The 27,077-nt window shown below is 43.6% G+C and overlaps 1 protein-coding gene across 5 annotated transcripts in view; it reads left to right on the top strand.

Moving 5' to 3' along the window:
• The window catches only part of tanc2a (tetratricopeptide repeat, ankyrin repeat and coiled-coil containing 2a), a 67,349-nt gene that overhangs the window by 16,177 nt on the left and 24,095 nt on the right, over positions 1 to 27,077 (top strand). For 2 of the 5 annotated variants that reach the window (XM_037793055.1, XM_037793054.1), the window contains exons 1-4: positions 9,705 to 11,025; positions 23,009 to 23,148; positions 24,183 to 24,351; positions 24,440 to 24,760. In XM_037793055.1, the coding sequence (XP_037648983.1) occupies positions 10,734 to 11,025; positions 23,009 to 23,148; positions 24,183 to 24,351; positions 24,440 to 24,760 (922 nt within the window). In that variant the 5' untranslated portion in view covers positions 9,705 to 10,733. Of the gene's footprint in view, positions 1 to 2,594; positions 2,721 to 3,733; positions 3,842 to 9,704; positions 11,026 to 23,008; positions 23,149 to 24,182; positions 24,352 to 24,439; positions 24,761 to 26,707; positions 26,830 to 27,077 lie in introns of those variants that run through there. The other 3 variants (XM_037793057.1, XM_037793056.1, XM_037793059.1) reach the window with 3 other exon arrangements.

Here is a 27,077-nt window from a genome sequence, read left to right as displayed (position 1 = left end):
TGTGTTGCTAGGCAACAGCTTGGGTCCATGTGTACTTCCTGTCAGTTGATGACATTCACATACACTGCAACCAGGAATAAACTGGGACACATTTAGAATGTTTACGTTTAAAACTGCGTAAAGGGTCTAAATATTGTATATTTGTGACATCACAAATGGACAGAAATCCTGTCAGCTTGTTTCAAATGCAGAGTTTCTGAATACTCGCTGTGTGTATTTCCCTGTGGATTGAGCGTTTCCACAGTATTTATATAGGACTTAAGCCTGCTTTATAATAAAAAAACATGAAAATCTCCCTTTTTTATAATATGGGAACTTTAAGTCCAAGTAGAGCTGCACGATATTGGAAAAAAGTGACATCGCAATATCTTATTTTCTGCAATATATACCAGACTGTTGTACTCACTGGTGGTCGACAGAGGGCGACAGAGGTCAGTGGTTACTTCTGCTGCTTAAAATGTCAACACCTGGTGTGTTTTAAATGACAGTCTTAATCCTGATATATGTTTTTCAGCTCATCGCTATTCTTAGTTTGTGTTTTGTGAATTTTGCTTAATCAGGGACTTTGATCAGATTGAGGAATATCTATACATTTTGCATTAAGATGTATATAATTATTTAAACTGTTGGAAAGAAATAGCACATGCCACATAAAAACACTGATGTTATTGCAACTGTTTATTGCTTATTATTAACTACTTAAAAAAATTAACTGTTATTATTATTATTAATTGTCTATTTTGTCTTTTAGGAGGACAATGTATTCACTTACATAAATAACCAGAGAATTACCCTGACCTTAACCATGACCGCTCCATGGCTAAACCCAACCCCAACCCTTACCATAACCTTAATCTAAACCCTAACCCTAAACCCAACTCCAAAACAAATGTTAAAGGTCCCATATTGTAAAAAGTGAGATTTTCATGTCTTTTATATTATAAAGCAGGTTTAAGTTCTATATAAATGTTAAAGTATCAAAATGCTGAATCCACAGAGAAATACACACAGCCCATATTCAGAAATTGTGCGTTTGAAACAAGCCTTCAGGATTTCTGTACATTTGTGATGTCACAAATCTACAATATTTAGACCATTACACGGTTTTAAACATAAACATTCTAAATTTGTATGAACCAAGTATGAACCTGAAAATGAGCACGATATGTCCCCTTTAAAGTGGCAGTAGGCAGTATATTTTGGCATCATTGGGCAAAACTTCCATAATAACATTTCAGCATATTGTAGTTCAAGTGTTCTGAGCAGCTCTGCCTAGTTTGACCGTTTGGTCGGAGTTCGCTGGACAGCAGACGTCAGATCAGCTCTTACTGCTTGTTTTCCTCCGGTCTGTGAAATCTTGCGGATGCCGTTAGGAGCACCGGAGGACACCAGAGGAACATGATTTTTTTTTCAAGTTACCTGTTTCATGTACTACTGTCACGAAACGATGTTTTATAAAAATAACTTTTTTTAATCATATTTGCTCCAATCTTGCCTACATCAGCTTTAACCCTAAAGTATAACATTATGCTAACATTAGTCAGCTTTATATTCTGTTTAAAAAGACAAACATTTTGCTACTACTAAAATGTGTAAGTGTGTGTCTGTGTGTTCTCCTTGTGTGAATTAGAAGTGTCTTTTCAATCTGCCATCTGCTCGCTGCTCCGACTGATCGCTTCAAGGTCGTTTTAAAATCAGCTCTACGTGGCAGACGAGAAGGTAGACGGAGCAGCGTAGAGTATCATTTACAGACAGATACTTAATGATATCACTCTCACTGCATCAGGGTGTGTGTGTGTGTGTGTTAAAGGTGTGTTAGCAAAAGGTTTTAAATTGGGGATTAATTCAACAGGACATCCTTCTGGACCTCTCCTGAGCGCTGTGGAGTGTGTGAAGGCTTTTCCTCTAAGAGTCACATGGAAGCTCTTTGTTTCTCTATTCAAATCACCTTTTGGTCAGTTGTTGTTACAGCGACCCACGTATGCAGTCCTGTAGTCTTTAAACAGCACATACACACACACACAGACACACACACACACACACACACACACACACACACACAGAGACACACAGAGAAGCACACACCAGCAGGCAGACAGGTTTATATTCCATACGCATACTCATTAATGGATCGCTTAGCAACGGCAGACGGTCGCCTAGCAACAACTTTGCCAGCCAGCAAGTTGGGTGTGTTCAAAAGTCACACTGTAGTAAAAGAAGAGAGGGTGTGTGTGTGTGTGTGTGTATGAGTGTGTGAATAATAATTCTACTGCAAGTCGGACAAATGAGACATTCTGCAGAGTCAGCTGTATTTAAAACAAGCATGGTTCATACACACACAAACAGACTGGGCTTCATTAGAGCCGGTGTAGATTCTGTGTAGATGCAGGGTTTCCCACAGAATTAGGGTGCTTTCACAGAGTATCAGCGGAGTAATAGTGAGAAGTCTCTGGTTATAATGGCAGCTGAATAAATGTATGAACGCTGTACACCTGTATGAATATGATTGGATGGTACTAGTCAGCTGGAATGAAAATGATCAATTCTGATAGTTATCCAACTCTCTCTCTCTCTCTCTCTCTCTCTCTCCCCAGGGGGTGTTGACAGGAAGTCTCTGTATGTGGGTGACCTGTTGTTGTGAGCAAACATGTTCCGGAACAGCCTGAAGATGTTGCTGGGAGGCAAAACCCGCAAGAACAACAACGGTGGTCAGTACCTCTGTGTGTTATTACGTGTGCCATTATACAGTATATCTTGTGGACCCGATCATCTTGTGTTATGTTCATAAGGATTGCCTCTAATCTGATCATACAAATACAGTCTGGAGTAGGGATGTCAATAATTAACAGTTTAACCGTTAACTGACATTAAGCATTTTAACTGATTAACGCTATCGGTTAAAACGGTTAAAAGAAATGTTAATAATGAACTCAAAAGCTGAGCGGCTCAGAGGAGCGCCTCGTCTCTTTAAGGAGAAAAGCTGGTCCACCTTAACAGCCCACCTTAAGAGGCGGAGCCGGAGTTGCAGGATAAAGGAAGTTGGCTCCGGTCTCTGGCTCGCTTGAGCGGAGCAGAGGAGTTGTAATTTTGTAACATTTATTCACCGACAAATAAACTGAACACACACTGCTACACCTACGATCACAGCTAGAACGCCACCAACAACCTCACACTCACCACCAACACACACACGGTCTGTCGGAAACTCACTAAAGTTACTCAGACTACGTGTGCGGCGGCGAGCACGAAGCCTCCGGCAATGCTAGAGCTGCTAACGTAGCACAAATACACACACTGTTTGTTGGTCACTCGCTAAAGTTCCGCCGGGCAGACACACAGCTGACAACCTGCTAAACTAAACTAAATGTGCGGTGAAGACTTTTACTGGGAAAGTGGCTGCATGTCCGCGACACTACACACAGCATCGTAGCTGCTAAGTTAACGCTCCCGGACGGTGAACTGGAGACTCCCGTCAACCAATATCTGTTGTGCTCCTGCAGCTGGTACACCGCTGCATGCGAGGCACAAATCTGTCGGTTAACAGTCAATAATTGGTTAACGAGGGTCGGTTATCGGTTAAGAAATTTTTTCAAAATGAGCATCCCTAATCTTTAGCTGTCAGAAGCTCCAAATGTTTATTTTACAGTGGAAATCTCTATTCTGATGTTTGCAGATATGTAATCTCCAAACTCTCTTTGATTCTCTTTCTCTCTCTCTCTCTCTCTTTGAACAGGTGGCAGCGGCATAGATTCAGAGCGGTCAGAGGTCAGGATGATGGAGGGATTCACTCGTTCGCTTCCCTCTTCTCCCCTCCTCAACCTTCGGCTGGTAAAAAGAACTGGTGAGACTATTGATCTGTCTGTCTGTCTGAACACATTCAGCGCGGTGCACTTACATACAGTCCAATACAGGAATACACATTCACACTAGTCCAACAAAACAACACACACTCATCACACTGAGGGAGAAACAGATGGCAATCTCCAGCTGAACTGTTGTTGGCTACGACGCTAACATTAGCAAAACAAACATGTCTGCGTGTCAGTGTCACACATGAATGTATAGAGTTCTACAGGGATGAAGAATTTTTGTGGGCCAACCAGGAAGTTAGCATCACTCTGGTTCCAATGGGATTGTTCCATTGGGTTTTGGATTATTGCAGTAAATCAGCTCTGTGGAAAACAAACGTTTATGATACCTACACGTTTTGTTCAACAAGATATTCTTTTATGATTTTAGAAGTATAAATGCAATCGTCAGAAGTAAAAAAGCTAACGTTAGGCTATAAACGAACTACACGGTCGCATGAGCGCGAGTACACATAACGAGGCTTTAAAGGAGGACGAGTCGGCTTGATGACGTTTGGTAGTTTTTATCCACTTTATTTTTTAGACACATAAAGGCTTCAAAATTCACGAGTGGGGTATTTACTGATGTGCTTAATGTCGTAAAACAAAACGTTAAAATCTCTTCAGCTCGTGTTAACCACAGACCTTATTTCAGGCATCTAACCAAAAAACATTAAAAAAAACATTGACTTCCAGACGAGGGAACCGGAAGTGCTGAAATGCTAACTCATTTCCGGGTATTCACTCTATAGAGAGAAATGGATACAGCGTTTGAGGCGGGGCCCTGTTTATTCCAATGAAAGCTGCAAATATTGTAAACATGAGTTTATGGTTTCAATCGCTAGTAGGGATGCTCATTTTGAAACATTTTCTTAACCGATAACCGACCCTCGTTAACCAACAACATTTGTGCCTCATACCAGCTGCAGGAGCACAACAGATATTGGTTGATGGGAGTCCCCAGTTCACCGTCCGTGAGTGTTAACTTAGCAGCTACGATGCTGCGTGTAGTGTCGCGGACATGCAGCCACTTTCCCAGTAAAAGTCTCCACCGCACATTTAGTTTAGTTTAGCAGGTTGTCAGCTGTGTGTCTGCCCGGCGTAACTTTAGCGAGTGGCCAACAAACAGTGTGTGTATTTGTGCTACGTTAGCAGCTCTAGCATTGCTGGAGGCTTCGTGCTCGCCACCACACACGTAGTCTGAGTAACTTTAGCGAGTTTCCAACAGACCGTGTGTGTGTGTTGGTGGTGAGTGTGAGGTTATTGGTGGCGTTCTAGCTGTGAACGTAGGTGTAGCAGTGTGTGTACAGTTTATTTGTCGCTGAATAAATGCTACAAAACTACAACTCATCCGCTCCACTCAAGCGAGCCAGAGACCGGAGCCGACTTCCTGTATCCTGGAACTTCGGCTCCGCCTCTTAAGGTGGGCTGTTAAGGTGGACCAGCTTTTCTCCTTAAAGTGACGAGCCGCTTCTCTGAGCCGCTCAGCTTTTGAGTTAATTATTAACATTTCTTTTAAGCATTTTAACCGATTAACGCCATCGGTTAATGTCGGTTAACGGTTAAACGGTTAATTATGGACATCCCTAATCGCTAGTCTAAAGTCTTCTTCAATACATTTATACAAGTATGGTCCCATTTAGAGTCAAATAGACAGATAGTAGAAATAGACCATGAAGCAGGGGATGCTTTCGGGCGTGGCTACCTTGTGATTGACAGGACGCTACCATGGCATTGTCCGGACTGGGAGTTGTCCGTCTTTTTGCCGTAGAACTTTAACCCTTTCACAGTGTGTTTTCAGTTCATGAAAGTTAATTGTAACATTTTGGTCGCCTAAAAATATCAGATTGATATCCCTGAAGTTTAAAGGGGACATATCATGCTCATTTTCAGGTTCATATTTGTATTTTGGGTTTCTACTAGAACATGTTTACATGCTTTAATGTTCAAAAAACACATTATTTTTCTAATACTGTCTGTCTGAATGTACTTGTATTCACGCTCTGTCTGAAATGCTCCGTTTTAGCGCATTTCAACGGAATGGCAATGGAATTGCGTTGCTAGGCAACAGCTTGGGTCCTTTACTTCCTGTCAACTGATGTCATTCACATACACTGCAACAAGAAATAAACTGGGATCCATTTAGAATGTTTATTTTTAAAAATGTGAAATGTTCTAAATATTGTAGATTTGTGACATCACAAAAACGGCTTGTTTCAAACGCACAGTTTCTGAATACGGGCTGTATGTATTTCTCCATGGATCGTGTGTATTGATACTTTCACAGTATTTATATATCACTTAAACCTGCATTATAATATAAAAGCCATGAAAATGTCACTTTTTACAATATGGGACCTTTAAGTGTTCCCTTCTTTTTTTGAGCAGTGTATATATATTTATACATATATATATATATATATATATATATATATATAATTTATATCATATTGTGCACAATAGGAAAAGTTATGACCCTATTGTGATGTCATCATTTTATGCCCCCCCCACATAGAGTCTAGCCACTGGTTGAAAGGAAAGAAAGAATCAAGGAGAAACCACAACCAAGGCTAGAATAGTTTCTTTTTGTTTTTCTTCCTCTTTTCCTTTCTTTCTCTCTCTCTCTGTCTCCCATTCTGTCATACACACACACACAGCTGTGACCTGTTACACAGCATCTGGCAGCAGGGGGGGGTAACCTTTGACCCTTTCATTTGATTGTCTCTCTGTGCCTTAGTGAGAGAGAAAACACAGAAATGTAACCCAAGCCCCTACCATCCTCCTCCTCTTCCTCCTCCTCCTCCTCACGGTTGATTTGACACTTCTCCTAAACATTACCATGTGGAGTCTCCCACCGACTCTCTTTCTGTGGGTCTACCACTCGCGCTCTGTCAAAACAGAAACATTATGAGGCAAGGCAACTTCTTAGAGTCATTACAACATACTCACATACACACACAAGCTCGGATTTCATTCACTCCTTTACTTCTTCTCCGTGTTTTTGGCCTCCCTCCCTTGTCTTCCTCCTCCTCCCTCTCGTCTTCCACCTCCTGACTCCTGTCATTTCTGCTCTAGAAAGGCTAAACACCGCAACCACATGTTTGATTGAGTTAAGACCTGAATCTGACTTTTTGACATATATGAAAAAATTATTATTACAGAGCTGCATTCATTTGGATTCATGTCCAACATTCTCTCAATTTTAGCACGTTTTTTGGTCTCCACCAACTCCTGAGGGAAATATTTGGTTCTTTAGCTGCTAAACGCTCCGCTTTGTTCGTCAGCTAGTCGCTAACTGTGTCTGTCTGCATTTCAGAGCTGAGCGGGTAGTGCACAGTTGTTTTTTTAGAAGTTTTGCAGCCCAAAACGACACTATGAGACTGGTGAGGGTGAACCAAAAACTGTACATTTGTGGGCCAGACAGCTAATGAGCTGAACAGCAGCGTAACATAATTGCGATATTCCAACATATGAGAGTAATAATTCAAATCCCCGGTCCCACTCAATAATAACATAGATAAACCTGTACTCATTCGTTAGAAGTTCATTATGTGGGCCTTGCGTTCAGCAAAGACATTAACAACACTGCTCAAGAACCATGTCCCTTTCTATTGGAACGTCCTGGGTGACGCAGCGCTGCGTAGCTGGAGGGAGATCACCAGGGAGCTGAAAGTTTCCTACTTGCTGTTGGCTATGTAATTTCCATTAAATATCATAATATAAAATGCGTGCTTTCTGTTTAAAAAGAACAAACGTAGGAAGATAAGTGGTTACGTCTCCATTCAGTAGAGGATTCAGTGTGGACAGAGAGTGTCCAATGTTATAGTCGGACCCTCGTTTGCTGTTAGGACACGGTTTTGGAAGTAGGGATGTCAATGGCTAAAGCTAGGGTCAGTAATGTTGAGAAACTAGCAAGAGTACTTTTAAAAAGTATCCAACCGAAAAAACCCAGTGTTACCAACTCTTCCGATGAGAGTAGCTAGCAGCACTAGCTCCAAAAGTCCCTAAATTTGGGGAGAAAGTCGCCAAGTTGGCAACACCGACAATCCGTCCCTTCATGCCTCCCTCCAAAGCCACTCCCCCAAAATGATCATAATGACCGTAAACAACGAACATGGCTGTTGTTCGTACTCACAACTGTCAAGCTAGCAGCTTGTGGACGACTCTGGTGTCCTTTCAAAATACACTTCCATTTTCACAGGAAGTTAGGTTTAGGCAACACAGCCACTTAGTTAGGGTTAGGAAACGGTCGTGGTTGACGTTAACTTTACTGACTGACGACTCAAGGGACTCACGGGACTAACGATATCGACGAGTCATGTGACTAATGACTGACGTGACAAAATATATCAAGGTTACTTTTAATTTCACACGGGACACAAACACCGGTCTCCTGGTTGAAAGTCTTGTTTGTTTGACCCATCTACCACCTCTCCCGCCCGCCGTTGGCGGACTCTCACACTATTAATTAGGGATGCACTGATACCGATACCAGTATCGGGTATCGGGTCCGATACTGTGCTCATGTACTCGTACTCATACTCGCAAAACGGCTCCGATACAACGGCACCGATTCCACTTTACAGCAGCGCGACATTAACCTCTCGTCACCATCTTTCAGGTCCTCACGCTCCACCTCCCTGACAGTGCGGGCGAGACGGGCCGGTGGTGCGCCCGACCCCACTGGGCCGGGATCCCACCTCAGCCGGCGCATCGTCGGCCCTCACTTTGATTGCGTCACAGGGTTTTGCTTGCACCCTCTGACTCGCGCGTGCGTTAGACTCCTTGGTCTGTGTTTCAAGACGGGTCTGGGGAGTTGCCGACATCGCCACAGACCTCTGGTGCCTTTTACGTGGGCGGGTCCCACGCGGTTGGGGCGCACTGAGGACAGTCCGCCCCGGGTCGACAGTCGCACCGGGAGCAGAGAGCCCCGCCACGGTGTGGTGAGGTCCGGGCGGGGAGTGCTGTAAAGCTGCGGCCGGGAGCCACCTTCGCCCCGAGCCTTTCCAAGCCGACCTAAAGCTGGTTGCGGCGCACCGCCTCGTATGCGGGACTCCCCAGCCTGCCGTGTGTCGCTCACACCCTCCAGCTGGCTGTTAACGAGGGTCTTTTGGCACAGGGAAGTACTCGTATCGGTACTCGGTATCGGCGAGTACCCAAATGTAAGTACTTGTACTTGTACTCGGTCTGAAAAATGTGGTATCGGTGCATCCCTACTAACAACTCACGTAACAAAATAAGTAAACGTTACTTTTAGTTTCACATCGGACACGAACACCGGTGTCCTGGATGAAAGTCTTGTGTTTGTTTGACCCATCTACCACCCCTCCCACCTGCCGTTGGTGGACTCTCACACTATTAATACTACATTACTTACTTCGTCCGTCCAATAACGCCGTGGGTGGGTTTACATTGGATTTAGTTGAAAGCCCGCTCCATCACATGCTGTTGCTAAAGGGTACCTCCGTGCGTCGGTTTCCGATGCCGAAGGTCGCTTACCAAACGGCGGTATTTGACGAGTTTGGGAATGAGAACGTTTAGTTTTTTTCTCAACTTCACCTCCTCTGTTACTGTTTGTAGGGTAGATTTGTTGCTACTTCGCTCACTTTTTTTTTTTTTTTTTTTATGGACACTAGGATGACTCGTCATTGAAAATGTGTTTCTGATGATCGTTGATTGAACAACTCAGATTTTAGAATGCATTTTTAGAGAGCTCTTTATCAAGCATTTAATTCAATCTTCGTTTAGTACTTTTCTTTCTGCATTTTTCACATTTTCTGGGCTAAAGTGGATTACAACCTTCCATCTTCACTGTGATTTGTGGTCAGAGGCTCCTCCGTTCTTGGAAAAAGGAGTTTCACTTTAATTGCAGCATTTCTTTGGTCTGCCGACCTCCATCCAAGTCTTCCTTCAGGATTCTCTCTCTCTCTGGCTGTTTTTCTTCTGTTTGAAGAAAGAAGTCTTGAACTGTCTTTCCGAACTTTCCGACATGTAACAGATTACTCTCTCTGTTCAGCTCCTCCTGCAGTCCTTCCCTCTCTCTCCTATGTGTGTGTGTGTGTGTGTGTGTGTGTGTGTGTGGTTTTTGGGTTGGAGGAGGGGAGGTTTTGATTTGCTGTGCAGTCAGACGAGGGAGGTCGTCTTTCAGACCAGATATGGAGGCTGAAAGAAAAAGTCTTTAACACTTGGAAAACTTTACTTCTTGTGCTTCTGACCAAAAAAAGGATATCATCTGGAAGCAGATTTACTCTTTCTTTTCGTGGCTTTAGTTGCTGTTTGCTCTTTTTTGCATGGTTTTGAGGAGGCTCTACCTGTGAATGAAAAGGATTGCATTTTTTTATAACGGAGGACAATAACCAGTGGATTACATCGTCCAGATCTGCTGTGAGTTGCAGTCAAGTTTAACAGCCTGTGGATTCTATAACCACCTCTGAAAGTAGCAACGTGAACATATGAAGCTATTACCACAGCATTCGCATGTTTGACTATCCTGCTAACTGCACTCATTCTGCTTCAGAAGTTGGAGTACCCCGAATGTTTTTTTCTTTCCCTTGAGAGACTCTTGCCCCCCTCTTATCTCTTCATTCCTACCTCCTGCATCATTCTCTCCCTCTCTCCTTTGTGTACTCCGGAGAAGGAGGAGCTCCGGACCAAAAAGAAGAGGATTGGATAGCGATATCATCATGTGCGTTAACATTTTCACCAAGAAAGCTTAATGGAGAGGACGAACAGCACAACAGCAATTCAGCAAACTATACGTTGAGTTAAAGAACCTCGCTCTCATTCATCGAGGAGCTGTTATTTATTGGGGCAACAACAGCCCTTTGATTAGTTGACTCCGTCCTCTACATGGAACCACTCTGAACCAATCGCTGCCAGCTAGCTATGGACTGCACGGCAGCTATTTTGAAAGCGTGCGCCCGCTCCAGAGTCAAGTGGTGTCGGCACGAGCGGTCCTCCGTCCGTCACCCTCGGAGGCCGACGGAGGGCTGCGGTTGCGGCGGAGGTGTCACCGCAGCGGGGGTCGTCGTCGGCCACGCCTCCTCCCTCCTGCGGCGCTTACTGTTTTACGCCTGCTGTTGTCTGTCCCGCGAGGACAGCTCTGAGCTGTGTCGAGAATGGGTGGATCGTCCCGGTGGAGCACATAGAGGAGGAAGAGGAAGAAATGAGGAAGAAGGTGAGAGTGAAGGACTCTCTGTCTGTGTCGGTGCACTTGTTTCAGACAGACAGGTTTCTACCAGGTCAAAACTTACTATATTAGTATAAGTCTTTGCGGCTTTTTTTCATATTTACTAATGAGAATGAATGTTATTTTGTGTTGTATATTTCAGGGAAATGTGTGTATGGACAGAAGGAATCCAGAGAGAGCTCGGTTAGCCTCCATTATTAGCCTCGTTAGCCTTTGCTGTGTAAAGTGTTCCCATCATTAAAGGTGCTAAAGGCGAGATTAGGAGCGTTTTTATTGCCTCCGCTCAGCTCTCAACATGGCGACGTCCGAGCCGGCGGCTCACAGATAACTGTGCTAACAGCGCTAACAGTGACCGACAACAGTGCTGACAGAGCTAACGCAACGGGGCTGTCGGTCGGGATGGCGTTACCAGCTGTAACAGCCGTATGAACACAGTGCAGAGCGGTGGCCATGAGCTAGCCAATGGGGCACGCTCACATGCACTAAAACGCACAGGCGGCTGGCCGGCCCAGCGATGTAAACAAAGCACAGAGAAGCTCAGATTACAACACACACAGAGGGAGAGCGACTTCATTCTCTGCTCAGGTAGACATTACTCCTCTATATCTTTACATAGCAAATAATTGTTTGCTGCTATATTAATGCTCTGAATATTGTATAGAGCACCTTTAAAATTGTGCACAAAAAGTTGCTGCAGTTATTTTCAGTCAGAAAAAGAATGTACATGATTGCTGGCGATGAGTTAAACTATAGGCTATGCACAACCCACCTTTCAGATTCTGACATGTGTGCCTTCATTGCTGTACAAAGGAATTTCAGAGTGTCAGGTTGCCTGACGTTGGTTGAGGCTAATGGAGCCGATAGCCGACCCCACAGATGAAAAAGTGGCCTGTCTTGCCTAGTTGATATTGGCGACCTTGACAACAATTGTCCTTGTCTGAGATACCACATACATCTTCAATAGCTGTCAGGAGGAACTGCTTCCCACAGAAAACCAGATATGATGTTTGATATTCTTGCCTGTACTTTAATCATTCATCCATTTAAAGGAATACTAGGTTTCTGAGTGCAGCTGAATGATGAACAGAGAGAAAATTTGTCAAAACATGAGTTTGGAGATAAACTGAGCATCTTTGTTACTGCACATGGCTAAACATATAGCTTTTAGCTTTTAGCTTCAAAGCTACCAGAAAACATGACAACAACATTTATGTGTGCGTCCTCATGAAATATATGGTGCACAATGAGAAGAATTTGTCGGTTGCGGTTTGTAATCACAACATTCAAAGTTGACCCTATGGGTGGGCGATATGGCAAAAATATCATATCACGATTTTTTTCAGGCAGGATCCCGATCCACGATCTTTTCAGGATCTTTTTTCATGCTGGTTTTAAAGACAATTTTGCAAGTTACTGAACATTACAACCAAACTAATTTCCGCATTTAAAAAATACCGCCCTATAAGCTAATAAAACATAAGGAAAAAGAATAACAGACCATTAATGCCAAACAGATTTTAATCAAGTGTGCAATTCTGCAAAGTACGAACATTCAACAAGAGTTTTGACATGGTTTAGACTTTTGCAGAAATCCCATCCCAAAATGAACATTGGTTTCAAAAGGTAAACAACAGAACTCAAGTAAAGTGCACTCTGGCTACATAACATTAAAGGAACTGAATTGTAAATCAGGTAGCTTATTAGACACAGATCGACAGGCAGAATACAGACAGCCGTAATAATTACTACTGTCAGCTCTCTCTGCAGATAGAAGGGTCGACGCATCACTGACAGAGTCTCTAAATCAGGGGAACAGTGACTGTTAGTGATTCGGCTGTTTGTACACCAGCCAGCATGCACATAAATACAGAGTCCTCCCCCGTTGCTCTTACTGTACCGCAGCACAGCAGTGTCAGGTATCGGTGGGTGAAGCCAGGTCTCCGTTATTAACATCACGCAGCAGTCCCTGATGGACTTGTTAGCTGCCTTCTGTAGCTCCAATTCGTCCATTTTGTGAACGATGGGTCACGATTGTGGTTTGAGTGGATGCTTCTTTAGTCTAGTCAGCAGCCCCGCTCAGCATCACCGCCTGCTTCCTCCCTCTACGCCTACGCCGCTTCTCGGAGCCGATAACAACCAACGTAGACCCCGGTGATCTGGCGATGTCCGCCGGTATGTTGTGGGTCCTTTGAAAGTCGCCTGTAACTGCGGTGCTGTGCTGTAATCCAACGTTGATTAGGTCTTGACGACTACACACAAACTTTGCCTGACAAAACTCAACAAGCAAATCCAGCATTCACACAAATAAGCACCAAACTAGGAAGCGAACAGCCGCAGCACTGAGGCGCGCCACAAGCTTGAAACCAGCAACGGCAACTGGTAGAATGTACACTGTAGGGTCTGGGTATCATCGGATATTCCGTTTTTCCTTTGGAATTCAGAAAGGAAAAAACGTTTTTTTATTTTTTCGTTTTAAACCAAAAACCAGGAAACGGCCGTTTTCCCGTTTTTCGTTTCTGAATCAAAAAATGAAAAACGAACCCAAACCGGGCCGTTTGTTTGTTTTTGCGAATTCCTTTTCTCATTATTCGTTTTGAATTGAAGAACGGAAGTCACGTGGGTTTTTCGTTTTTTCGTTTTAAACCACAAACGAAAAACGGAATCACGTGGTGCTCTGTTTGTTTTTTGTTTCCAAACGAAAAACGAAAAAACCAAATTAAAAAAACGATCCGATTTAGTTTCTTCAAGTTTCTTTCTGTTATTTTCTGTTTTGAATCGAAGAGCGGAGAACGGCAGTCACGTGACCAGGAAGTGAAGGCAAACATGTCAAAATAAAAGCCAAGAAGATAGTTTGGTCATTCTATAAAAGTGTAACATTATTTAAGCACAGGATCAAAGTAACAGTAGAAGATAAATAGGCTAAATAAATACACAAATAAATACATACATAGATATTTTTTTTTTGTTCTTTTCATTAACACATGAATGTCTTTTATCCAAAAAGTGTGTGATAAATTACAGGGAGGGTCTCTATAGATGTTATACAACAGGGAGGGTCTCTACAGATGTTAAACAGAACTCTCACATAATTGACACTTTTCTCTCTCACACTCTCACTATGGGCTGTTTCTTTATGTCGGCAGGTGAGAAGCACTATGTGGCTACTCCTTTCAACACACATGACACTTCCACCTGATCCTTTTACTCCATTAGGAAGGCTGTAGCCGAGTAGTTCTACATCATGATAATGCTGATTTTTCAACAAGCAATTATGACATTAATGCCAGCTAGACAGAATAAAGCTCTGTCTGTCATGACAATAGTACTGGACTGAAGGCCACTTCATCAAAATCATGGAAATTCACAATAATTAGGCCTGTGCTAAAAAAGCCGACGCAAGTAAGCCAAATGATCTTTGGCCTATCGCAATAACCTCCATATTGTGTAAAACCATGGAACGAGTTCTTGCCAACCACCTGACCAGCACAGCGCTAGATCTGCTCCAGTTCGCTTAAATAAGAGCAACAGAGGCCCAGACGACACTGTGCTGACTCTGCTTAACACAGTCACAAAACACCTTATGCATCCTAAAGGTTATGCCAGAGCTTTATTCGCGGATTTTAGCTCAGCTTTTAACTCAATGAAGACGCATATTCTCCTGAAAAGGCTCATTGATCTCAACATCAACACAGGGTTAGTTGTGTGGATCAGAGAGAACATGTCAGACGTGCTGCCCACAAGGCTGTGTTCTTTCCCCTGTGCTATTCTCTCTTTTTACTAATGAATTTATGATCAATGAGAAACATTTTAGACTGTTTAAGTATGCGGATGACATGGCCTTAGTTGACCTTTTACAGGAAACAGGCCCACTAGGTGAAGCTGCCTATCTGACCCACACTACAGCCCTTCAGACACGGTGTCACACTAGCCAGCTAGAAATCAATGTGGCTGAGAAGAAAGAATTAATCATGTGCTGCACAAAACAACATTTGATCACAGAGCTAGTTTCACTTGATGGCCAACATGTTGAAACTGTGGGACACTTTAAATACCTCGGTACAGTCCTGGACACCCAGGTGAGCTTCTCTGTAAATACAGAGTATATTTTCAAGAGATGCTCACAGAGACCTTTATCTTCTAAGGAAACTCAGTGGCCTCGGTGTCAGCCGGCAGATTTTAGAATTAGTGTACAAAACTATTGTTGAGAGGGTTTTAACCTTTAACCTTCCTGCCTGGTACGGTCACCTACACTGTAGATAGAAGAATAAACTGTCTAGGATTGTGTCAATGGCAGGCAAAATAGTTGGTAAACCCCAAAAGCCCTTGACTCAACTTTTTACAGAAAGGACGAGGAAGAAAGCGAGGAGTATCCTGGCAGATAGCTCCCATCCTCTCTGCAGCCAGTCGGGAGGAGCTATAGAGCCCCTCTGGCAACTAAACATGTGTTTAAAAAGTCTTTCATCCCAAATGCCATCAATATTCTAAACTCAACACAGTGACTGAGCAGATCTGAGCCACAGACACTGACATGAACTGTTTTAATGTGTAACATAACCTGTCTTTGTTTTTTACTAACTGCTGTCTGGTTTTTAATGTCTGTTGTTTTCTGTGTTTTGTGAGCCGAAGACAAATTTCCAGCCTGGTGAACAATAAAGTTTGATTGTATTGTATTGATCAGATCATATTGAAGGGCTGTCAGCTTTACAATTTAGTTTGGAGGGAGATTCGGTATCAGTGAAGTCAGTGCATTTTATGAGTAGGCCTTCTGTGACATTACCCACCGTAGGGGTCAGAGGTCACCACTCCTCAATCCCCAAGGATTTTCTTTTCAGTCAAATTTTCAATTTTGACGCATTTATAGATGAAAAGTCAAGTCAATAAACATGGTCAATGATAGATAAGTATGGTTGATCAGCATGTTTGCCAACCTTCAGACATCATAGTGTAATATGATGATTAATCAGCCTGAGTTCACTAAAAAACTGAAATCACTAACTTTCTGTATTCTGTTTGGTGGTTTATGATGCTTTTCAATCATTTCTAGCCTATTTGGTATGATATGTAATTTTACTTAATTTGTTCGACATCATGATAATGCAGGGCTGCACGGTGGTGCAGTGGTTAGCACTGGCGCCTCACAGCTAGAGGGTTGCAGGTTCGAATCCAGCTTGGGACCCTTCTGTGTGGAGTTTGCATGTTCTCCCCGTGTTAGCGTGGGTTTTCTCCGGGTACTCCGGTTTCCTCTCACAGTCCAAAGACATGTAGGGTAGGTTAATTGTGGACTCTAAATTGCCCGTAGGTGTGAATGTGAGCGTGAATGGTTGTCTGTCTATATGTGTTAGCCCTGCGATGGACTGGCGACCTGTCCAGGGTGTACCCTGCCTTCGCCCAATGTCGGCTGGGATCGGCTCCAGCGGGATAAGCGGTTGCAGACGGATGGATGGATGGATGGATCATGATAATGCAGATTTTTCAACCAGTGGTTATGACATTAATGCTAGCTAGACAGAATAAAGCTCTGTCTGTCATGACAATAGAACTGTACTGAAAGCCTTTCCTTTATTCGGGTGACTCTTTACAGCCACCTGAAGACAGCAGGTATCTGTTAAATCTACAGTATCTGGAGTGATGAAGTGGCCTTCAGTACAGTACTATTGTCATGACAGACAGAGCTTTATTCTGTCTAGCTGGCATTAATGTCATAATCGCTTGTTGAAAAATCAGCATTATCATGATGTAGAACTACTCGGCTACAGCCTTCCTAGTGGAGTGAAGGGATCAGGTGGAAGTGTCAGGTGTGTTGAAAGGAGTAGCCACATAGTGCTTCTCACCTGCCGACATAAAGAAACAGCCCATAGTAAGAGTGTGAGAGAGAAAAGTGTCAATTATGTGAGAGTTCTGTATAACATCTGTAGAGACCCTCCCTGTTGTATAACATCTATAGAGACCCTCCCTGTAATTTATCACACACTTTTTGGATAAAAGACATTCATGTGTTAATGAAAAGAACAAAACAAAAATATCTATGTATGTATTTATTTGTGTATTTATTTAGCCTATTTATCTTCTACTGTTACTTTGATCCTGTTCTTAAATAATGTTACACTTTTATAGAATGACCAAACTATCTTCTTGGCTTTTATTTTGACATGTTTGCCTTCACTTCCTGGTCACGTGACTGCCGTTCTCCGCTCTTCGATTCAAAACAGAAAATGACAGAAAGAAACTTGAAGAAACTAAATCGGATCGTTTTTTTAATTTGGTTTTTTCGTTTTTCGTTTGGAAACAAAAAACAAACAGAGCACCACGTGATTCCGTTTTTCGTTTGTGGTTTAAAACGAAAAAACGAAAAACCCACGTGACTTCCGTTCTTCAATTCAAAACGAATAATGAGAAAAGGAATTCGCAAAAACAAACAAACGGCCCGGTTTGGGTTCGTTTTTCATTTTTTGATTCAGAAACGAAAAACGGGAAAACGGCCGTTTCCTGGTTTTTGGTTTAAAACGAAAAAATAAAAAAACGTTTTTTCCTTTCTGAATTCCAAAGGAAAAACGGAATATCCGATGATACCCAGACCCTGTAGCACGATTCTACGATCACGCTGTAAAGGCAGATCGTAGAAATATTTGAATCGATAAAGGGACTGTTTGTAACTTTTTAAGTGTTATCACTTAATCGGAGACCGGAACGTTTCTCTTCCTGCAGCGGGGCTGAAGCAGGAAGAGAAACGTTACCGTCTCCGACCGGGAGCCGGTGTCTCTCTCCGGCTGCGGTCAGAGGCAATTTCAGCCTCAAAGCAAACACTAGTATCAGCATTGATTCATGGTGAGACCTTTGTCTGGTCAGCTAACATTATTGTCAAGCAGCTGAAATATAGAGTGATATTTGGTTTTAGCTGACGTGTGTCACCTCACTGTTTTGAGCGATGCTCCTTCATGTCTATGTAGAGCGAGCAAGCGCGAGCCCGACGCTGACTTTCGTTGACTTAACGGCCACAGGTGTCGCTGTTACAAATAGTCCCTTTAACGATCTAATATCGTCATATCCCACACCCCTAGTTGACCCCTTCTTCTAGGCTCATGGACACCTGAATCGCATGCCAGCGTTTTTTCAGATTCACATTCACGATTGTTTTGGAGGAGCTTTGTACGCTTGCCATTTTGCCTTGCTATATTTCCGTTTTTCTCAGCACTGTGTCCGCTAGTGATATGCGGGTCAGGGTTTTTTAATATACCCGCATCCATCTAACCTGTTATGAGAGCCAATCCGCACTGCCCAACCCGAAAAAATATGCGTCAATCAACCACCCGAACCCGAACCACAAACCGCCAACTTTATGCATTAAAGTAGCACAATTGTCAGGGTGAGGACTGAGTCAAGGACAGAGACACTGAGCGGTGTGTATGTGTGTGTGTGCGTGTGTGTGTGTGATTGAGAGAGACAGAAAGAGGGGAAGAGAAGGTGGAAGGTGGACTATTGAACGCAGTGTTTCTGTAAGTTATTAATAACTCACTCCGAATGCTGCTTTGTCACTTTTTGGCCCGCCTGCCCAAACCCAACTGACCCACGGGTTGTGGGACACGAGCATCACTAATGTCCGCCATTTTCGTAGCTTCCTCTTGGATGCGTGCTTACAATCTGGTACCTGGTCGATATGTTTTTATAGAGGTTGCCGCCCAGAAACATCCCGAACACAGCAAAATAAGGAAATCCAGGCAGGTTGCAGGGTCTCTGCAGATACAGACACTTCCACATATGTAAGTGATGATTGAGAGGGATCATTTCTGTTTAAGACTATACATAGCTTTTTTAAGAAAATCCTACTCATTCTGCCTTTCTGCCGCTAGTAATTAAGCGGTATGTTTTGGTAGCCAGTCACAAACACCAGCTGGCTTTAGCGGGTGTGTCAAGCTAACTGGCTTGCCAGGTGCAAACGCTAGTTGGCTTAAGCTTCACTCAACTTTTCTCCGTTCTCTCTAAGGTCAGCACTTCAGTGCAACATGAAGGCTTGGGGAATAAATTGATCAGCAGATTCACTGAATCTGGAGATTTCCGTTTTTTAGTGTATGCGTGTGTTTTGATTGGTGTTTTAGCTTATTTTTTTATTTTTAAGCTGGTTTTAGAGTTTGCAGTCACAACCACATGTTGTTTTTGATATTCAAAACCACATGCTTTTGTCACAAACAACACATTTCTTTGTCACATACCCATATGTCCCAGCCGGGGTTTGATTCCACATTTTTTATTTTACTCGGTGTTCCTCTGCGGTGCTCTTTCATGCTCGACTATCTTCAAAGTTGAGAACAACCAGAGAGAAAGAGGATCAAGGCAGGTACAGTATGCTTAAAACCAAATAGGTTGTAGCCTACAACGTGTCGTCCAACCATGTTTGAAAGCCAGAGTGTTTATACACTCTAAGAAAAGTCCGTAAAAATACAGGCCAATGTACCGTGTTAATATGAAGGAATTTTCTGTATCGATTTTTCACAGGAATTTTACCCGTATTTTTTAATTTTGGGAACCAAGTTGGAAGAGGCAGAGACCATCACACATGGCAAAGTTTAGTTCAAATTTCACATTTGGAGAAACTTTTCTCACACTTCTGTGGTAAAAAATCAACAATTAATGTTTAACCAAAATGATTTATGTTAAGGACTTAACGTTAGCTCAGTATCGTTTTAGTTGGAAAGCTGTTTTGTTGTTTAGTTCAGCTGTTGTCCACTGTTAAAGTTACCAGATACACCAGGAATATTTTGAGCTTGAAACTTTGAACGCAAGTTTGGTATTGTAATTTACGTTTTACCAAGGCTTATATTCTAGACTTCAGTGGACGTCAGGTAGAATTAGCACCAGTTTTAGCCTCAGGCGGACAGATAGGTAACATATAAATGCTAGTGTTAGCGTCTGTTTTCCCTCCAGAATGTAGAGGTTGGGCCTGCGATTTTGGCTCGGTACGGAGGATATATATGTTTTAGGATTAACAGAAGTGTCCGTGAATGGTACAGAGGACGTCCTGTAAATCAACAGAATTTTCGGTTTTAAGGTTGAAGAAAACGTCTGCAAACTTAACGGAAAATGTACCGGTAATTTTCTGCCAGGACATTGTCTGTTTTTTTACGGATCGTTTTCTGATAGTGTAGCTGTTCAGAATGGCCAAACTCGAAGGCAGGGTGCCGTCATAGACGAGGACGAGACGTGATAATCAGATATGGGGACTCCCCATCCTGCCGTGTGTCGCTCACACCCTCCAGCTGGCTGTTAATGAGGGTCTTTTGGCACAGAGAATGGTAAATGGTAAATGGACTTGCATTTATGTAGCGCTTTTCTAGTCTTCCGACCACTCAAAGCGCTTTGCACTACATGTCAGCATTCACCCATTCACACACACATTCATACACTGATGGCAGAAGCTGCTATGGTGCCAACTTTGCCCACCAGGATCTAATCCAAATACTCATTCACATTCACTATACTATGACAAATTGCTTCCTTTGGGAGCAATTTGGGGTTAAGTGTCTTGCTCAAGGACACATCGACATGTGACCCGGAGCAGCCTGGGATCGGACCACCGACCTTCCGATTGGTGGACAACCTGCTCTCCCCTTTGAGCCACAGACGCCCGAGAAATACTCGTATCGGTACTCAGTACTCGGTATCGGCGAGTACCTAAATGTAAGAACTTGTACTTGTACTCGGTCTGAAAAAAAAGTGGTATCAGTGCATCCCTATGTCACGCAGGCGCAGAACGTACGTGGTCGGCTGTAGTCTTTGCGGTATGTTTGAGTGCAACTTTTTGGCCAAGACAAAGGCGACGTGAGGCGACGCAACTGGTAGCCTTTGTCGCCCGCTAGTTCTCTGATGTCGGGTTGGTGTTTCTGGGCCTTAAGGCGTTCTGTTTTTATACATGAAAAGTGAAGGAAGTAGTTGTGTGACGAATAAAATAAGAGAGCTCTAGAATTTCAAACCATGCTTACTTTCTCATCTCCGCACACCTGGCCGATCACCATGTGAGGTGGGGAAGGACGGAAGGAAGGAAGGAAGGAAGGAAAGAGGGACTGGCAGAAGGAACCAGAAGCTGCAGTAGTTAACGAGACAGAAATTGAAAAGTCCGTGCTCTCTGTATCTGATCTTTCCATTTTATTTTTCTTCTTCTAAAAATGACTCACACACACCCTGTCATTGACTGACCACACGCACATGCACTATGCGTGTATGTGCATGTGTACACACACAGTCTTCCCGCAGTGTGTTTGGTTGGTTTTATTTTCAGTGTGTGTGCGTCTGCGATGCTTCTCTAGTATTTAGTCCAACAGTCAGCAATTTATAGCTGTAATTATAGGCTGGCAGAGAAAGAGACAGAGAGTATGAGCTTTCATGCTGTGGCTTACAGTCTTGTGTGTGTGTCTGTACGTTTGTGTGTGTGTGTGTGTGTGTGTGTCTACTCTTGGCAAATATGTCATGATATTAATATGAAGATCAATTACTGTTCCCACACACAATCTTCCCAGAGGGCTTTGCGGGGGCTCCAGGGAAACAGAGTAGATGGGCAGAGCTCTATACTGTATAAGTCTCTGAGGTCTCTACTTTCTGGGTTGTTCCAGCGGTCAGTCTGTGTTTCTGTCAGAGTGTTTCAACAACTGCGAATTCAATTTGAATGACTTCATTTCTATTCGTCCATGCTGTTACTTTGGCAGCACGGCTTTCCTGGACAGTAATACATTGGCAAAGCTAATGTTATTATAAGGGGGATAGGTCGCTCTCATGTCTGGGCGATAAATATGAAGCTGATGCAGGCAGCTGGTTAGCTTAGCTTAGCATAAAGACCACTAGCCTGACTCTTTCCAGAGCAGGCAGCTGGTTAGCTTAGCTTAGCATAAAGACCACTAGCCTGACTCTTTCCAGAGCAAGCAGCTGGTTAGCTTAGCTTAGCATAAAGACCACTAGCCTGACTCTTTCCAGAGCAGGCAGCTGGTTAGCTTAGCTTAGCATAAAGACTACTAGCCTGGCCCTTTCCAGAGCAGGCAGCTGGTTAGCTTAGCTTAGCATAAAGACTACTAGCCTGGCCCTTTCCAGAGCAGGCAGCTGGTTAGCTTAGCTTAGATTAGCAAAAGACTACTAGCCTGGGTCTTTCCAGAGCAGGCAGCTGGTTAGCTTAGCTTAGCATAAAGACTACTAGCCTGGCCCTTTCCAGAGCAGGCAGCTGGTTAGCTTAGCTTAGCTTAGCAAAAGACTACTAGCCTGGGTCTTTCCAGAGCAGGCAGCTGGTTAGCTTAGCTTAGCATAAAGACTACTAGCCTGGCCCTTTCCAGAGCAGGCAGCTGGTTAGCTTAGCTTAGCTTAGCAAAAGACTACTAGCCTGGGTCTTTCCAGAGCAGGCAGCTGGTTAGCTTAGCTTAGCATAAAGACTACTAGCCTGGCCCTTTCCAGAGCAGGCAGCTGGTTAGCTTAGCTTAGCTTAGCAAAAGACTACTAGCCTGGGTCTTTCCAGAGCAGGCAGCTGGTTAGCTTAGCTTAGCATAAAGACTACTAGCCTGGGTCTTTCCAGAGCAGGCAGCTGGTTAGCTTAGCTTAGCATAAAGACTACTAGCCTGGGTCTTTCCAGAGCAGGCAGTTGGTTAGCTTAGTTTAGCATAAAGACTACTAGCCTGACTCTTTCAAGAGCAGGCAACAGGTTAGCTTAGCTTAGCATAAAGACCACTAGCCTGACTCTTTCCAGAGCAGGCAGCTGGTTAGCTTAGCTTAGCATAAAGACTACTAGCCTGACTCTTTCAAGAGCAGGCAGCTGGTTAGCTTAGCTTAGCATAAAGACCACTAGCCTGACTCTTTCCAGAGCGGCAGCTGGTTAGCTTAGCTTAGCATAAAGACCACTAGCCTGGCTCTTTCCAGAGCAGGCAGCTGGTTAGCTTAGCTTAGAAATTAAATGGAAAAAAAACTAATGAAAAACCATTTTCCCTTTTTCTTCACTCTCCAGGTGAAGATGAGGAGTTGGGACCCCCGCCCTCAGTAGACGAGGCGGCTGATGCTCTGATGACCAGGCTGGGCTTCCTGCTGGGGGAGAAGGTAATGAGCGGAGAGCCGGGCTCCCCGTACCACGCCCAGGACGATGGACAGGTAATCAACTCACACATCTAGCTTACATTTAGTGCTGACTAACTTGTTGCTGTTGCTTGAGCTGTTCGTGCTGTTAGCACCGTTAGCTGCTAGCCGCCAGCTCAGTCGTCGCCATGTTGAGAGCTGTGTGGAGGCAATCTCTCAATCATAGATATGCTCTGGATTTGGAATTTAGCCCTTTTAACTTAAAACTGTAATAAGCACATTGGAGCAAATAAGCCAATAAGAATGCTCTCTCTCTCTCTCTCTCTCTCTCTCTCTTTCTGAAATGGCCTGTGATTGGCTAAAGTCTCTCGTCACGGGCTAGATTTTCTAAATCCTGAAAACAGAGCCATGAGGAGGTGCAGAAGTCTAGTTCTCTCTCAGTCATTTTTTACAATATGGGACCTTTAAAGGGACTGACAACAGTACCAGGAGAACATCAGCTATGATTTCATGTGTAGGGAGGACACATCATTGTAGTGTCTGTTTAATTACAGCCAGTTACTTTGACTATTTTCTGCACAGTTTAAAATGTAAGTTTATGCAGTTAATGCCACGGAGTGCAGGGCAGCATTAGACTACAGATAGGTTAAGTACGGTTATCTGTGTGTAGAAAAACAAAACTTTGTTACTGTGGAAGTCCTGATCTGCCTCAGAGCTTTTCAGATTGTTCATCACTTCACCATCTGAGTCCATAACGTAGCTAAATCTGCTAGTGTAGGTTATCTGAGGCCACTTCTTCAGGTCGTCCTCCCATCCCTCCATAGTAGAAGGCAAAGCTATGATCACATTATCCTGTTTGAGCTGTGATAGGTGGTGTTCACACGTTTTACTAGATTTATTAATACAATCGCTCTAGGAGAGATGATTAGAGTAGCGTTACCATGGAAAACGATTCAGTGACATAAGGTGGATATATTCCTTCTGTTTCTGTCTCTTTCAAATTGAAATTTAAACTTTTTCTGTATGCATGCCTCAAAGCCATTGTTGCACTCACAGACTGTACAGTATATAGAAGGAAGTGAGGATACAGTCTCTTCTCTTTCCCACAGAGAATCTCTCCATCCTCCAGTCTGGCCAGTAGCAGCACCTCCCCCTGCTCCACACTACAGCCTCCTGCTGGAGGGGAGGGCGACGACAACAACAAGCTTGCCTCCTCCAACCACGCCTCCGTCACCTCCCCCACCTCGACTCTGGAGAGCAGAGACAGCGGCATCATAGGTGGTGTACTGTAAATACAGCTTCTTCAAAAAAGAACCCCTGTCGCTGCTACGTTATTCACTTTTTCCCATCTCTCCTTGCTTTTCAGCCACGTTGACCAGCTATTCTGCCGAGTCGGCGGCAGAGCGGTACGACAGCGGGAAGTATCCCGGCGACGGTTACCGTGGCAGCAGCCTGAATCTCTGGCAGCAAGGGGGCCGGCCGGTGGTGGCCTCCAGCTCCTCTTCCTGTATGGTAGCAGCAGGAAGCGCGAATGACGGCTTCCTGTACAGGGTGGAGGACATCATGGCCGCCTCCACTTACAGCCTCAACAAGCTCCACCCAGACCGAGGCCCCGGCTCCGCCCGCTCATCAGGCTCCACCCACTCCATCCCTCTCTACCTCATGCCCCGCCCTAATTCAGTTGCTGGTAAGATGACAAATGGATAACGTGTGTGTGTGTGTGTGTGTGTGTGTGTGTGTGTGTGTGTGTGTGTGTGTGTGTGTGGTGTGCGTGTTCTTGTACAGCTACCTTTGTGAGGACCAATTTGAGTTTTAGACCTTCAGAGTGAGGACATTTTTGGAAAGTGAGGAAATTTTGGCCGCTCCTCACCTTCGGACAGACCTTCAAAGGCCTGTTTGAGGGTTCAAACTTGGTTTTAAGGTCCAGGTCAGAATTAGGTTTAGGTCAGGGTTAGGGCAAGTGTTGGGGTCAGGCATTTAGTTGTGATGGTTAAGGTCAGGGTAGGGGACTTGGGAATGCATTATGTCAATGAGTGTCCTCACAAAGATAGAAGTACAAGGCTGTGTGTGTGTGTGCGTGTGCGTGTGCGTGTGCGTGTGTGTGACTCAAGTGGTTTCCAGTCCTGCAGTGCACTCCCACACACTCTTTCCTGTTCGGAAGGACGTACATCACTCTTTCTCAACTATAATGAGCTCACTAGTGATAGTGAGCAAACAAAGCCTTGCTTTGTCATTGTCTGGACAATATTTGTCATTGTTTTGTGTTGGTAATTCATTTCCAATACATTTTGAACGGATAAAAAATGTGCGATTAATTTGCAATTAATCACAATTAACTATTGACAATCATGTGATTAATCGCTATAACATTTTTTAATTGATTGACAGTCCTCATGTTTATCCAGATTTATTTAGCTTTTTTTTTGTCCAAATTGTTTTTCACACACTTACACTATCTGTAGTTTTGTTTCCTTTTAGCTTCAGCAACACATACAGTTCTGTTCTTCATGAATCAAAAGAGCACAGATATCATCAATTTATTTTGCATATTCGTCATAAACTTAAAGGAATAGTTCAACATTTTTGGACACTTATTCGCTTTCCTTCAAAGAGTTAGATAAGAAGATTTATACCAATCTCATGTCTACGTGTTAAAGCTGAAGTAGGCGAGATTGGAGCAAATATGATTAAAAAAAAGTTATTCTTATAAAACGGTTGCTATATCATGACAGTAGTACATGAAACAGGTAACCTGAAAAAAATCATGTTCCTCTGTGTCCTCCGGTGCTCCTAACGGCATCTGCAAGATTTCACAGACCGGAGGAAAACAAGCAGTAAGAGCTGATCTGAGGTCTGCTGTCCATCTGCCGTCTATGAGAGCTGGCTGTCAATCACTAGCGAACTCTGACCAAACGGTCAAACTAGGCAGCGCTGATCAAATATGAATCAATATTATGTTACTGTAATGCTGATTTCTCTACTCAAATGTTTTCAGAATCATCTTGTAGTGTACGGTTTAGCTGTAAAATGAGAATGTTTGTGACGCTGCCGCCATTGTAAAATCTGTTGTAGGAACGCCAAGTACCGGTCACATGACCGGAGCACAGCCAATAGGAACGCTCTCTGTCTCTGAAATGACCTGTGATTGGTCAAAGTCTCCCGTCACGGGCTAGATTTTCTAAAGCCTGAAAACAGAGCCATGAGGAGGAGCAGAAGTCTAGTTTTCTCTCAGAACGCTTGAATTACAATATGCTGAAAGGTTATTATGGATTTTTTTGCCCAATGATGCCAAAAATATACTGCCTACTGCCACTTTAATACGGTGCTGGAGTCAATACGTGGTTAGCCTAGCTTAGCATGAAGACTGGAAGCAGGGAGAAACAGTATGCCTGGCTGTTTTAAATGCGTACCAACGCCTCTAAAAATGAGGTGATAATGAGCTCCATGTTTGTAGTTTGTAATGTGTAGATGCAAAACAACCAGGCTGAAAAACAACAGAGTCAACGCCTGGGCTACATGTTCACATCTCATCCTCCCTTTCCTCTTTTCCTCTTTTCCTCTTTTCCTCTCTCTGTGCCTCATAAAAACTAAAAAGGAAGGAAATGACATGTGTGACGTTTCTCAAAACACACACACACACACACACACACACACACTCACACACATACACACACAGGATACGAGGCACAGCCAGCACTAACTGACATTCTCTGTGGCGTTAGAGGATTGTAACTGGATTGATTGGATCAAACTTTGGTAGGTTTCTGTCTGTTATTGTCCGGAGTCGAGACTGCTCAAAGTTAGCATGTATTCACGCTTTGTTAGCTTTCAAATCAGCTTTATAATGGCTTTAGTGGAAGCAACAACACCGCACTCCTCAGACAGTATCCTGCAAATCCTGCCTGTTCTTCACTTCACTAACAATAGATAAGAAAAGGAATACGATGTTTGATTTTCTCTCGCTTTTAACAGACCTTTAGTGTTTTTTAAACCCTCAGTTTTGT

Source organism: Sebastes umbrosus, chromosome 14 (genome assembly GCF_015220745.1).
Source record: "Sebastes umbrosus isolate fSebUmb1 chromosome 14, fSebUmb1.pri, whole genome shotgun sequence".
Lineage (NCBI taxonomy): Eukaryota > Metazoa > Chordata > Actinopteri > Perciformes > Sebastidae > Sebastes > Sebastes umbrosus.
Note: the sequence above shows the minus strand (reverse complement) of the source record. Positions and strands in the feature narration are given on the sequence as shown.